This window comes from Myotis davidii, unplaced genomic scaffold (assembly GCF_000327345.1).
Source record: "Myotis davidii unplaced genomic scaffold, ASM32734v1 scaffold1316, whole genome shotgun sequence".
Lineage (NCBI taxonomy): Eukaryota > Metazoa > Chordata > Mammalia > Chiroptera > Vespertilionidae > Myotis > Myotis davidii.
The window spans coordinates 470,951-486,012 of record NW_006287901.1 but is presented as its reverse complement, the minus strand read 5'-3'; the positions used below and the strand labels follow the sequence as shown (position 1 = coordinate 486,012).

At 38.4% G+C, this 15,062-nt stretch overlaps 1 protein-coding gene across 1 annotated transcript in view; it reads right to left on the bottom strand.

The window, feature by feature from the left end:
* DGKI (diacylglycerol kinase iota) overlaps positions 1 to 15,062 on the bottom strand; it is a 268,750-nt gene that overhangs the window by 126,754 nt on the left and 126,934 nt on the right. The window contains exons 20-21 of the mRNA XM_015561238.1: positions 10,281 to 10,480; positions 4,698 to 4,760 (exon numbers count right to left, since the gene is read on the bottom strand). Of these exons, the coding sequence (XP_015416724.1) occupies positions 4,698 to 4,760; positions 10,281 to 10,480 (263 nt within the window). The remainder of the gene's footprint in view (positions 1 to 4,697; positions 4,761 to 10,280; positions 10,481 to 15,062) is intronic.

The following is a 15,062-nucleotide window of genomic DNA, read 5'->3' as shown; positions in this document are numbered from 1 at the left end:
TGATGGATCCTCTTGGCTACTTTAGAGGTCAACGTCATAGTTTACAAAGGCATACATGTAAATTTCTACTTTGGCAATGTTTTGGCTACTCCCTGATAGAGTGCAGGGTGTGCAAGCGTTTTCTGGGGCTCTCTTTTCGGGTCTGTAAGCCAGAAAACTAAGGATTGAGTTACCTCACTCTGCTGCATACATACTTCCTGCAACTGTGTTCATGCCAGGACCAGGCAGTACAGAGAGAGAGAGAGAGAAAGTAGCAGTGTTGGTTTATCCCTTTCTCGTAGGGTCACAGTTGCTCTTATTTAGAATGAAAGTCTTCACTTATAATTTTAAGCACCTGGAGCCTTTGTCATTGCTGCTACCAGTGTAGGTCAATAGGCTAGAATAGAGTCCCAAAAGTTACATATATCCAAATATATCCATATTCATACGTATCTATATCTATATATCTATTACCAATTAATTTTTGATAAAAATGTAAAGGCACTCCAATAGAAAAAGATGGTCTTTTCAACAAATGGTGCTGGAACCACTAAACAATTTTAAATGCAAAAAGAATAATTAAAAACCTACAAGTAACCTAAACCTCACATTTTGTTTATTTATTTTTAAATATATTTTTATTGATTTCAGAGATGAAGGGAGAGGGATAGATGATAGATAGATAGATAGATAGATAGATAGATAGATAGATAGATAAATGACAAGAGAGAATCATTGACTGGCCACCTCCTGCACGCCTCCTATTGGGGATCAAGCCTGCAACCCAGGCATGTGCCCTGACTGGGAATCGAACCCGGATCTCTTGGTTCATAGGTCAACACTCAACTACTGAGCTACGCTGGCCGGGCTAAACCTCACATTTTATACAAAAATTAACTCAAAGCAAGTCACAGATTTAAATGCAAAATGTAAAACGTTTGTTTCCAGAAGAAAACAAAGGAGGAAATATTCATGACCTGGGATTAAACAAAGAATTCTTGAATGTAACACCAAACATACCAGTGTGGCAAAACTGCCTGAGTGCTGGGGTATAAAAAAATGAGGGGTGGGTGGGGAGGTAGACAATTAAAAAAAGGGAGAATTTCCTGAATTTCTCTGAGCATTCAGAGTCCCTTTCTTTTCCTTAAGTAGGAGGCCACGGGCTCTATTACAGCTTCCTCTGTCTGCACCCACTGACTGAGTCAGGCTTTGTGCTGCCTGGAGTCCACACCAGGGTTTTTGAAGGAAAAACAAGAGCAGAGCTCACCACCAGTTTGATGGTATTTTAAATTCTTATCTTATCCGATCTGCTGCTATCACTTACTTTTCAGAATTCTCAAACAGCTACTTTATGAATTCTATTCAGGTGTTTCCTTCTCATTCTACAGATGTATATTGATTGATACTATGTGCCAAACACTCATGGAATACAAAAACATACCTCTTTAAAGAAAAAAAAATTAATAATTTTAACTTTGTCAAAAGTTGAAACTTTTTCTCTATATAAGATATTGTTAAGAGAATGAAAATACAATAGATATACTGCAATAAAAATATTCATTCACAAAGCATATACTTAACAAATGACTCCAGAATACAGAGTGGGGCAAAAGTAGTTGTACAGTATGGAAAATAATACAATAATTAATAAATAATAATACAAGAAAACTGTATTTCGTGTACTCACAACTGTATACCTACCTTTGCCCACCCTGTATATGATAAATTTTCAAAATTCAACAGGAAGAAAACGAAACAGCTCCCCAATTAGTGAGACTTGAACAGGTACTTCATCAAAGAGTACAAAATAGAACACAAATAATCACATGTAAAGACACTCATTTTAGAATGATCAAATGATAAAAAATTTTCAAATGTTGAAAAGTTTGAGTGTTAGCAGGGATGTGCAAAAACTGGAATTTGCATACATTTGTTGGTGGAAATGCAAAATGGGACAATCACTCTGGAAAACAGTCGGTTTCTTATGAAGTTAAGCACACACTTACCATATGATCCAGGAATCCCATTTCTAGGTGTTTAACCTAGGAAAATGAAAACTAATGTTTACACAAAACCTTTTCATCAATGTTTATGGAAGGCCTATCATAATTTCCCAGCACAGGAAATAACCCAGATGGAGATGTCCTTTAATGAGTAAATGGGTAAGTAAATGGAAACATTCATACAATGGAATGCTACTTAGCAGTAAGTATGAAAAAATGATTGATGTATGCAACAACTTTGATAAATCCCAAATACATTATGGTCAGTTAAAGAAGCCAGTTGTAAAGGGTTATGTATTAGATACATACTGGAGTCCTGACTTTCATGAGGACCAAAGCAACATTAATGTGGATTGTTAAACATCACTGAAAATAGCAAATAGCAGGGTGAAAGTGGGTCAAAGCTAAGTTACCATTGCCATAATATATAAAGACAGTACTCACTATTGTGCTTAGATTTTTCTCCATGTTCCTCGCTCTATTTGACAGTATTTTGCTATCTAATTTTAAACGTTATACTCAAATTTAATAAAATTTTATTATATAATATTTCATCAGTTACATATAATATGTACTATTTAATATATCATATATAAATCTAAAATATTTTGGATTTAAAGTGGCCATACCTAGGTGTCTTGCCTGTTATACCCTTTCAAAACAAACAAAACAATGTACCTCAGATAGCATACATACCTGAAATAAGAAAAAAAGCGCCTCATTTAATTTACATACCACTAAGACTTAAACACAATACAAACTTAAAGAGTGATAGAAATATGGCACATACCACAAGCACTTCACTTGCTGACACTCTCAGTACTCTGAACTCTATAAATAATGCCACTGAAAGTAATGATCCCTGAGAGCCATTGCTTGAACTCGAGTTTTCTGAACAGGCCTTCTGTAGAACAGAGAATATACCCCAGCAATAACCTGCATTAAATTGGAAATTAAATGCTAACTTCTTATTGATTCTTTGATCACTCAATTTAATGTCCATCAAGGTAGTGCTTTATTGTGCTTACCCCTAAATAGCAAGCACAAAACAGTCTCTGATGCAGAGCAAGTACAAAATAAATATTTTGAAATAAATATTTAATAAGTAAGTGTATATCTATAAGACTAGGGTTGAAAATAAGATTATATCACTTCGGCATATACCTAGATGTTAGACATTGAACAGTTCAATTTAGACCTGTATTCTTTCATTCATTCATTCTACCAACCAACCATTATATTTGGTTTCAGAATACTTTGTGCTGAGACCTGTGATCAGAGCAGGGAACACAAAGATTCATAAGAAGATATGGTCAATGAGCTCAAAGTCTAGTGTGGGATACAAAGATATAGAGCTCATGTAATTGATACCAATTGACTAAACCTTTGAGAACTATGAGAACAGCAATAGTGAACTCCTGTGAGGATGTAGCTAATTCTGACAGCCAGAATCAAGGACCAATTCTTTGAGAAGGCAATCATTCAACCAGGCCCTGAGAAATAGAAGGGATCATGATGGCCCTAACCAGTTTGGCTCTGGATAGAGCGTCGGCCTGCGGACTCAAGGGTCCCAGGTTCGATTCCAGTCGGGGGCATGTACCTTGGTTGTGGGCACATCCCCAGTAGGGGGTGTGCAGGAGGCAGCTGATCAATGTTTCTCTCTCATCGATGTTTCTAACTCTTTATCCCTCTCCCTTCCTCTCTGTAAAAAAAAAGTCAAAATATATTTTTTTAAAAAAAGAAAGAAAGAGAAAGAAAGAAAGAAAGGGAGAAAGAAAGGCTCATGATGGACGAAAGGCGGCAGATTATACATGGTTAAGAGTATGAACTCTGAAGTAAGACGGCCTGAGTTTGCACCCCAGTCTGCCATTCCTTAGCTGTGTGACCCTAGGCAAGTAGTTAACCTCCCGGTGCTTCAGGCTCCTCGTGAACCACAGGAAGACAATAACACCACACATGACATAGGGTTGTTGGGGAAGGACATTAGCATCGTATATGTAAAGCACCACCTGTACCAGGACCCGAAACAGAACAAAAGCTAGCTACGTGTATGGGAGATGGAGACAAGAAAGAAGAGCAAGACAGGCAACCACATAAAGTCCCAAAGTGGAGTGCCAAAACACATATTTTCTTTTTGTCTGTTTCCGCCAGAAAAAAATTGAAAGCATAAAGTATGTTAAGTACAAATTACTGTGTATAAACTGGGTTTTGCTAACTCAATGAAAGCTTTCGGGCATTGCTCCTTTATTACAACCATGGATCCTTATCTCAGAAAAATGCATAGACGCAGATGACCATACCCAGAGCCCCATGCATAATTGTAGGGGTCTGTCCACAAATCAAGGTCAGCAGGCACTTCTTTAGCATCCTCCCTGAGCATAGAAATTAGATCAGAGTAATGGTCTAAGGGTATGACCAACTTTCCATAAAAACCAATGCTTAGTATGGAATTATATACAGCCCTATGCAAATAGGGGCCTGAAAGCATCTAATAAAAAATTAAACTGTAAACTCATAGAGGAGTGAGACAAATAGAACACAATGAACTTCGCAGCTCCATCTCAAAGCAGAGAAGGGGTAAAGGAGGCAATTGCGGTTAGGCGGCTCTTTGTCTGAGAAGCAGACCTGTGGAGGAAAAGGGCGCAGGTCGTCTAACCCTGAGGAGGAGATGAGGGCGAGAGACAAAATGTAAAAACCGACCGGCTTTGTACTCACATGGTGAAGGAGCCAGGGGGGGCAGACACTCTCCGCAGGTCCGCAGCTTGCACCTGATGGAGACTAGAGGCAGCAGGGAATGAGCAGCGAAGACAGTCAGCACAACAGCGTGGACAGACAGGGACCAAGCCCGGAGAGAGAAAGAGAGACACACAAAATTTAAACAGAAATTAAACAAGCGCGTCACCAAACAGTGAGTGCAAAGGAAAAATCAAGCCAGCCACGGGAATAATCCAAAAAGCCGGTGGGAGCAACGAAGCCAACAGGACACATGGCAGAGGCTGGCTCTAGGCAAACCACAGACTGGAGCGCAGGGCAGAGCGCAGGGCAGGTGCGGAGAGCACTGTGTCTATCCTGTGACAGATCAGGCAATTCTCTATGTACTTCGTGGGAGACTACAAACAGAAATTTGTTTAACACCTACGCATGACCTCACCTTATTTCTTCCTGATGGTCTGCTCTCCTGGTACTAACACACACACACACACACACACACACACACACACACACAGTCACACACACAAGGGCAGGCTGGCATCATCAACTTATCTCTGAGGAGAGTGAAGGTATATTTCACCCCTTAACATAGTCCTTATAATTCCAGGGCTTTGCAGAAATATTCGTGTCAAAAGACCACCATGTTGAAAAGACTGACTCAACTTTAACTTCCTTCACATAAACACCAAAGCTTTTTAAGAACTCTATACGTGATACCCACAAAGCCTACATTTACCACCGCAAAGCCGTAATTCCACTCATATGGTAGAAGATTGAAACCATAGACGACATCTCTCTTTTGTCCCTTCTTAGATTAAGGAGAGGGCCTTGAGTGGTTATTTGAAAAGACAAATGTAGAATTCAAAAAACTAAAACCCAAATTTCCTATCACTTTTACCTAATTACACTCTCAGTCGATTTGAACAGTTTCACTATAGTTGCAATTGACTTAACTCCCCAGATCCATCTTTCCTGCTGGATGTGTAAAGTCTCCTGTACACTAACCCATGAAGTCACTCCCTGTGATTCCACAAGGACTATCAGTTATAACCAATAATATTTCTCAGCAGACGGGCTGACTAGTTCAAAGCTGGCAACTAGAAATCTTGTCCTTAGACAATGCAATCACCCTTCACAATGTATTTTTAATAACTACTGAACTCAGGGTAACAGCTAGCTTAAGACCTCCCTAAACACCGAGCAATGTTAAATTTCTGATCTTTTTCTTTAAAATTTTTTTTATTGGTTTTCTTTTTAGAGAGAGAGGAAGGCATAGGGAGAGAGAAAAAAACATTGATGTGAGAGTGAAACATTGATCGGCTGCCTCCTATATGTCCCCTACTAGGGATCGCCCGCAACCCAGGCAACCTTTCAGTGCACGGGACAACGCCCAACTAACAGAGCCATACCAGCCTGAGCAAATTTCTGATCTTTTTCTAACATGCCTTTCAAAGAGGGAGCATAATGTGGCTAACACAATACTAGTACATGAATATGAACCTACATAAATCTCCTCTATTACTTTTTTGTGGGAAGCTATTCGCTAGAGTTCATATTTCGAATAGATTCATAACCACAATAAAATAAGATATATTTCTGTACCAATGGAGGGAGGACTATTGAACACAAATGGGGACTAGTCTTTTAGTTTGTGTATAATAACAACAGAAGTGAATTATAAACCAAGACGTTTTTAAAAATTATTTTTCCTTTTTGCATATGTGAAGCTGTAGTGGCATTATGAAGAACTACTATTTAACTGTTTCTCATGGGACTTCCTCCAGTTATGCATGTGAATCGGATCTAAAAATTCTTCCAGTTATTATAAAATATTATCAAGACATTTCCTACATCATTTTTATATTCATGAGATCTTAGATTTGTTATTTTAGAAATAATTTTAAAGAAATATATCATATCTGTACCATGTGTGAGCCACTTATTCATCATGTAACCACAAGTCTCGGGCACACTGACAGGTACCAGGACCCTAAAAGGAAAACCCCAGGGTTTCCCCACAGAGTAGGGAAGAGAGACAAGTAAACCAATGGTTACACAGTTTTTCATAAATGGTATAAGCAAGAGCACTATGGGAGCACTGACTGGTGTATTTAATGTCTAGAAGTAGATAGAGAAGTTATTAGGGAAAGTGATGTATCAATGTAGTCTTGAACTTGAGTGAGAATGAGCAGATGAAAGGAGGTGAGGACAACAGAAGTGAAAAGATATGATGATTCACAAGACAGGCTGTTGCTCTAGGACCAGCAATTATCTCTGCAGCATAGGGATATGAGGATGGAGAAGGCAAGGATCATAAAGGCTGTAAAGCAAAGCATATGGGCTTTACATTTTTAGAAAGTTCATTCCAACTAGTCTATTGGAAAAGGCATTATGTGAAGGGCAGCAACACTGGAAATAAGGAAATGAATTATGAGCATATTTTAGGAGTGCCACTGAGAGGTGACTAGCAGAGAAGATGGTTAGATGGTGTGAGAGTTAAAAGATGTGGGAATTAGATAGAAGGTAGATTTCAAAGAAGGCACTGGAGGTGTAAAAGTGAAGGGGACTGAGAGGAGTCTAGGGACCAGGGTCATGGTGAATGAGTGGATGGTGGTTCCATTCACACAGGTGAACGAAAAGGCTCATTGGGTGATGAGGAGAACAGACTTAATGAATCTATTAATAGTAGCCCATGTAGTCTGATGTTGTTATGAAATATCCAAGTAAAAATGTCAACTTAAATATTTAGTGATAAGTCTTCAGTTTTTAGAAGAAACCCTTGTTGAAGATGCAGACCTGAGACTCATTAGCTCATCAGTCATAGATGAAACGTGGGGTGCTGATGAGCTGTCCCAGAGAAAGGGCAAATCCCTGCGGAGCACTGGCATTCAAGCCAAAGAGGGGGCCAGTTGTTCAGGGGAACCACAACACTTAAAACTCAAATACTCACAGTTCGCATGCTATGTGCATGAAGGATACTTAAGATAAAGGAGAGCCTCTTCTGACTGAGAACTCCCATCTCCTCAACACACAGAGGTTTTTCTAACTAAAATTCTTAAGACAGTTTAAACCAGGCAAATGAAACAGAAGAAACATATAGTCTTATCAAAAAAAAATAAAGAAAGAAAGGAAAGGAAAAAATGAAGGAAGGAAATAAAGATATATCTTTCAATGATCTCTCTCTGACTTGGCTGCAATAGTAAGCTTTATACAATCATGGCTGGAAGAGAGAAAACATTTTAAAAGGTCTTAACAGTCAGTCTGCCCTTAAACTGAAAATTCCATTTATAAATCTAGTAGAAAAAGTTAGATTTCAAAACAACGATTTCTAGAGAAATGGAAAAAAAGCAGTCTCATCTCAGAGGGTGAATAAGATCAGTGGGTAAGAAGTATTATATGGTAACTGAGTGTTTTGTTTTCCTTTGAAACGTGCTACCTATATTGATTTTGTAAAAATATAGTGTTGAATGATTTTTATCATAAGTAGTAATAAAGATCTTATTTTTGAATATTGATTTGTGTTCTCTTTAAAAATCAAAAGCATACTATTAATGCCATTTTTCATGAGTCTTTCATATGACCCAAGGCTGCTTTAATGGAGCCACCACTGCCCCCTGGTGGAAAGTAACTATTTTTGAGTTGAGATGGCTTATTGAACGCCTACCTACCTGTGCTGCTAAATCTATGAAATCACAAAATCTGTCATGTGTGTCATGAGTACAACCCCCCACCAACCTACTTATATTTGTTTTCATATGTGAAAAAAGCCTACATGGATTCTTAACAATACAATTACTAAGTAAATACAAATCCTTTCTCAAAGGCAAGAGGTGTTTAAAACTAAATATAGTACAGTGGGGCCTTGACTTACGAGTGTTCCGACTAACGAGTTTTTTGAGATACCAGCTGTCTTTCGGCCGATTTTTTGCATTGAATTGATAGAGTAATTTGAGTTAATGAGTTCCTTAATGAGCTTGGTCTCGGAACGAATTAAACTTGTAAGTCAAGGCCCCACTGTACCTGAAAACAATGTCATGTCTGATAAGATTATTAAATAGATAAGTTCCAGACATGAGAATCGGAGTTCCTTGCCTATACACACTAAGAACATTCAGCTGTATTATGTGTTCTTAACAAGCTATCTACATGAGACCCCAAACAGCCTGAGCTACTCACAGAGATGGCTTTTCACTACCAGTTCAGAGACTTCGACCAAACCAATGGTTCATGGCTTCACTCTAAGGTTTCTAGAGAGAATGTGGCCAACCATATATTGTTGCTGACATCTTACTTTTAACATTTAAACTCAGCTATTGCATAGCCAACCTAATAGAAGGTAAAGATACCAGGAATAATCTAGGAGCTTCACTAGCTGCAAAATGTAAATAAAACGAGATATATAGCTAAATGAGACCCTAGATAATGACCTAAGAGAAGTTCTGGGGCAGCCCAGAGTGATTCGGGGAAGGAGGAAGCACAGCAGAGAGGATATATTACCCCAAGTTTAGACTTCAAAGCAGACACCCAAAATGAAGAGCCCTGTCTAATGCTTTCCTCAATGTATACTCTCTCAGAGCGGTGGTCAAGTTTGAGCAGTGATCTATGGCACCCATGTCATTGGCTTATTCTAGGCACTTCTGTAGATTGTCATATCAACTCAATAAATACATGACAGAGCATGTTCTTGCTTCACAGGCACTAGAGGAAGCCAGCATTCAGTACAAATAGTTAACCATGCACCACAGGCCACACACAGGAAGAGCGCCTTGGAGGGTCCCTCACTGTGACAGAAGAAGGACCCAAAGGTGAGCCCTGAAACGGCCTTACCTTGAGTCAGGCTGGTCATATGGGCATGATATATAGAAGATACTCAAAAAATGCTCCAAATCCCCATCTCTTTCCATCTCCTTCACCAAACCCAGATACACATTTCAATAAAAATTAGATTAAGGGATGCTAAAAAAAATGAATATCTAGTCATTACCACCTTATCTGAAATCAGTTTATCCAAACACCAAGGAAAGGGTCAAGGACAGGATACACTTTGTTTAAGCATTGCATCTGGGTCAGGTTAAATCTAAACAAAAGAAAGCCACCTAGAATGGCAAACTGAGCTGAAGCAACAGAGTCCACAGGACCCCAAAAAGTCAGGAGACAGGTGAGCCAAAATCCAGCTCTGCCAACCTCCTGCTGTTGGCAAAACCAATACTCTCCAAGGGACCTGAGTAAAGAGGAGGCAGACAGCCTGACTTCCTAAAACGAAATACAAAAGAACGCATTTATTTGGATGCATTTTATGGCCCCTGATTCTTAATGCGTGTCTGATGGTCCCAGGAAACGTATACTCAGGTGGTCAGTGGAGAAGCTTCGTCAATCTAGCATGTGATACTGTAATGAGTTCTAAAAGAAGCATGTGGTCACTGTGTAATAAACATGTAGAAAAAACGTGAGAGAGCCTAAGGAACTGAGGAGTCTCCTGGACTTTTGCTCCTTTCTCAACACAGTGAGGCCCCAACCATGCACATGCTCTGCGTCGTCCTCTCCACACGCTCTGTGTTCAGGAAGGTAGGGAAGGGGCGGACTCACTCATTGAGTAAAGGCATGGACGTCCTCCTCTTGCTCTTCTGCACCATGTTGGCCTGATTCCTCAAGGAGATCCGAATCATGGCGGGGGCCAGCCTGCAGGGCTCCCCATCCACTTGCATGGGGATGGATTTGTACGTCAGCAGCATGACCTCCCGGCACTGGTGCAGCCTTTCCCCGTGGCCCCCGACTTGCAGGGCAGCCTGTGAAAACAAGAGTCAAAAGGAAGCTAGGAGTTCGTTCTTAAAGTTACTCAGCAAAGCTAGGAACCCCAAGTCCACTACATAGAAGCAAATACCTTTGATAAAGATATGGAAAAGTTTTAGCCAGCAGTAAAACAGGAAGCCCTGGATAAATTATCAAAACAAGTAAACTAAGATTTCTAAACTCTTAATGAGCTTCACTATAAATTCTCATTGATAGCCACTTTTCACTTTTATGTATTTTTCAGCCTCAATGTAATCATGATAGTTTAACACAAAAGTTGGTCTTTTCATTATCTATGCATATTGAATAAGCAATTTAAGTAGAACAAAAAGAACATAAAAGAGATAAAGCACATAGTTTAAGAGAGCTTCTAATCTACAGTTGACCCTTGAGCAGAATGGATTTGAACTGTGTGAGTCCACTTACATGCACATTTTTAAATAAATATATTGAAAAAATTTTTGAAAGATTTTCTTACTACTGTGAAGAAATTGTATCAATTATGTTGCTACCATAAAACAATGAAATTGCTTCTTTTCTTTGTTATCAATGCATTAATCATTATAGTAATTTATTTTTTCAATTATCTTTCCATTTCTGATGCCTAGTGTTAGTAATACAGGTAACACCCACAGTGTTTTCTATCATATAAGACAATATTGATGTAGGTAATGACAGATGATTTATCTTGTAAACAGCAGATGTACACTTAGAGCATTGATAAATAATACAGTATTGTAAATGTATTTTCTCTTCCTTATGATTTTAATAACATTTTCTTTTCTAGAGCTTACTGTAAGAATACATTATATAATACATATAAAATACAAAATACATGTGTTAATTGACTGTTAATGTTATCAGTAAGGCTTCCAGTCAACAGTAGGCAATTAATAATTAAGTTTTGGGGGAGCCAAAAGCTATACATGGACATTTGACCATGTGGGGATCGGCACCCTTAACCCTTGTGTTGTTAAAAGTCCAAGTGTATATTTAAATGTAAATATATATTATAATAAATACATATTATAGATTAAATATACTCATATTTAAATAGTCCATTCTTGGTTAATTTTCTTCTTTTTTTAAAAAAAATATCTTTACTTATTTCAGAGAGGAAGAGAGATATAGAAACATCAATGATGAGAGAGAATCATTAATCAGCTGCCTCCTGCACGCCCTCTACTGGGGATGGAGCCTGCAACCCAGGCATGTGCCCTTGACCAGAATCAAACCCGGGACACTTCAGTCAGCAGGCCGACGCTCTATCCACTGAGCCAAACCAGCTAGGGTCCTTGGTTAATTTTCAAACTTAGGCAGGCTTTTCCTTTTTATCTAAAAACGTCCTCACAAGCTACTTTAATCTGTGTCTGATATGAAATGCAAAATAATATTACCTCAAAAACATTCTGAAAATAAAGCAGTTTTGAAGAACCAAATCAGACACAGTAAGAGCTCAGTTCACAATGGTGGCAGCAGAATGGAAAACTAGTCCAATATTAAAAGTCTATTGTGAAGAGCAACAAATTAGCATAACTACCTTGTCTTATTAGTAAATTATATATATTTACAGGTGCCCCCCCCAACATAAACACACTTTGAATAATTATTAATTCCAATGACTTAAATGTGAAAAGAAAGAAACATCAATTGAGCTATCAGCTGTTTAGTGTGTATACATTTGGGGAGGGGGGGCTTCTATACTAGTATTTAGAGAGTATTATTCACCTTTTTAAAGATAAATGAAACTCATACAATGTACATTTGGTTATAACATATCAAGTACCCAAATAATATTATACAGCTTGATGAATAAGTTTTTATACATATGGGGATCTCCATCCGATTAAGCTGTGGACAATTCACAGCAAACAAGAGGTTTTTACGTGCCCCTTCCAATCAACTTACACTCCTCCCACCAACCAGTTGGTAACCAGTATTCTGACTTCTATCACCATAGATTCAATTCGCTTGAATTTGAACTTCATATAAAATAAATCATACAATATATACTCTTATGTCTGACATCATTTGCTCATCATTATTTTTGAGTGATATATAACAAAATGTATTTATCTGATCTCCTGTTGGTAAACATTTATTTATTGATTTAAACTTTCTGGTGTGTATATCTTGGTGGACACATATTCTCCTGAGTACATACAATGAGTAGACCTGCTATGCCATGAATTTAGATGTGCACTTGACTTTAGTAGATACTGCTAAATAGTTTTCTAATAAGGTTATATTACAATGCATTTTGAGTATCAATTTATCATTAAGAAAACTTTTAAAAGGAGACAGATACTACTACTAACTCTAACCCCAAATCTAAAAGATTTAGTTAAGAAGAAAAAAATAAAAACATACACACTATCAGCTTGTTTCCATATGTCTCATCGCTATGAATGGGGAAGAAACCTTGTTAATTGATTTGTGAAGTCAACTTCTACTTGCTTGCTAGATATTTGTATTTATCTGATATTTTGCATTATTTTTTGAACTTGCATTAATTTTAAAAGTAGAAATCTGCTTATCTATAAATACAAAGAGAAATGAAACACAAGGGAACGAATGGGGGAAAGAAAATAGAATAATAATGGAAAAGTAAAGAACTTACTGAACACCTTCGAAGTTAAAGCACTCAATTGTGTCCTTTACATACAATGTTATTCAATTAGTGAGAGAATGAGAAAGCAGAGGAGAATGCAGTGAGACTTTACTAAAATTCCTTTTGGGCCCTGACCGGTTTGGCTCAGTGGCTAGAGCATCGGCCTGTGGACTGAGGGGTCCCGGGTTCGATTCCGGTCAAGGGCATGTGCCTTCGTTGTGGGCACATCCCCAGTGGGGGGTGTGCAGGAGGTAGCTGATAGATGTTTCTCTGTCATGGATGTTTCTAGCTTTCTGTCCCTCTCCCTTCCTCTCTGTGAAAAGTCAATAAAGTATATTTTTTTTAAAAAAAAAAATTTCTTTTGGCCTATTACCTGACCCTCTGTTATTCAGCTGAAAGTTCTCTCTGGCTGTACTTAAACGACCCATTTAAGTTAATCTGGATTTGAGCCACTATCTCATCTCCAGAACTTTTCCAATATATTTCCCTTGCCTTCTATTTTTCAGCCCATATTTATCTGACAAAACTGTATCTTTTTATCCACTAAAGAAAATCCCATTTACTCCCCCCTCCCCCACCTCGTGCCCTCCCCACCCCCGCCCCGCAATCTTGACTAGGCCTGATGACAAATAAAAAGGCAGAGCCTACTAGGTAAGAACTTACTCCTCTGAGTTTAACAGGACTGAAAATTGCATAACTAGTTTCCAACCTCTTGGTATCGAAAGGTATACACAGTACTGCAGAGCATGTTGAAGCCATATTCTCAGCCTCACAACAGAACAACAGCAAACAACACAAACAAAAGAGGTAAATAGCTGGCAAGGGCAGTCCCACTGGCATTGCAGAATCAATCCCAGATCACTGTACAGGCGCAAAAGGCATGACCAGAATTAGCTTTCAGCATAGACAGTTCTATTACTGTTAGTACAGCCACATTAAATTACTTCTGGAACAAGTTAAAGGCGATTTTTTAAATACTTATAAGAAATAGTGATTTTGCACCACTCAGATTTGTCTAGGCTTAACATCCTTTCAAGGTACAGGCCCTAACAGCCTGAAACATTCCCACGATTTGCTAAATGAATCATTTACTGATAATAATACATTGGTCTATTAATGACAGACATTCGATTTTCTGTTCAACTGCAGGTGTTCCTCTGGAAAAATCTTCCAATATTGCTTTTCTGGTAGCATATGACTACAGAGGAAAACAAAGACAGCCCCTGAGCTCACTGCATCCTTGCCATTTATTGGTGTCAGACCAAGAATGGCTTGGGATTTCTTCTCTTTCCGCACTATACTCCTCCCTGGCATGCCTTTCTCCATCGCCCTTCAAGCTGTATCCTCCTTACTACACAAGTCCTCATTCTATTTGCTGTCAGATAAAAAGGATGGACAGTCCTGGTTTGTGGAAGACAAGAAGCAAAGGCAGTCCTCCTCTCTTTCCTTTCTCACCACGGCTGCCAGCCCTGCCTCCCAGCCTCATTCCTGTAACAAAATGCCCAAGACAAAAATCAGTGACCCTGGGAATAAGAAATGGAGATAGTCAACAGTACTAACATCTTGGTTGGTCTTGTTTTTTACGACCTACGCAGTAGTCTTATAAGATTAAGCAACAAAAAATAGAAAAGAAAACTATTTTTTTATTTAAAGATAAAATTAGAAAGAGGATAGCTCAAGATATAATAAAGTTTAATAGGGCTGAAAATAAATCATTGTGATTTCGCCACATTGTCGTTTAAATGAGAAAAAACATATTATTATCTCAAAAGACGCAGGACAAATAATAATTTAGTGCCTTTCAGCATAGAAAGTTGTTAAAAAACTAGAAATACAAAGTGACTTTTTAAAATGATAAGCATAGCCAAAACTGGTTTGGCTCAGTGGATAGAGCGTCGGCCTGCGGACTGAAGGGTCCCAGGTTCGATTCCGGTCAAGGGCATGTACCTTGGTTGCGGGGACATCCC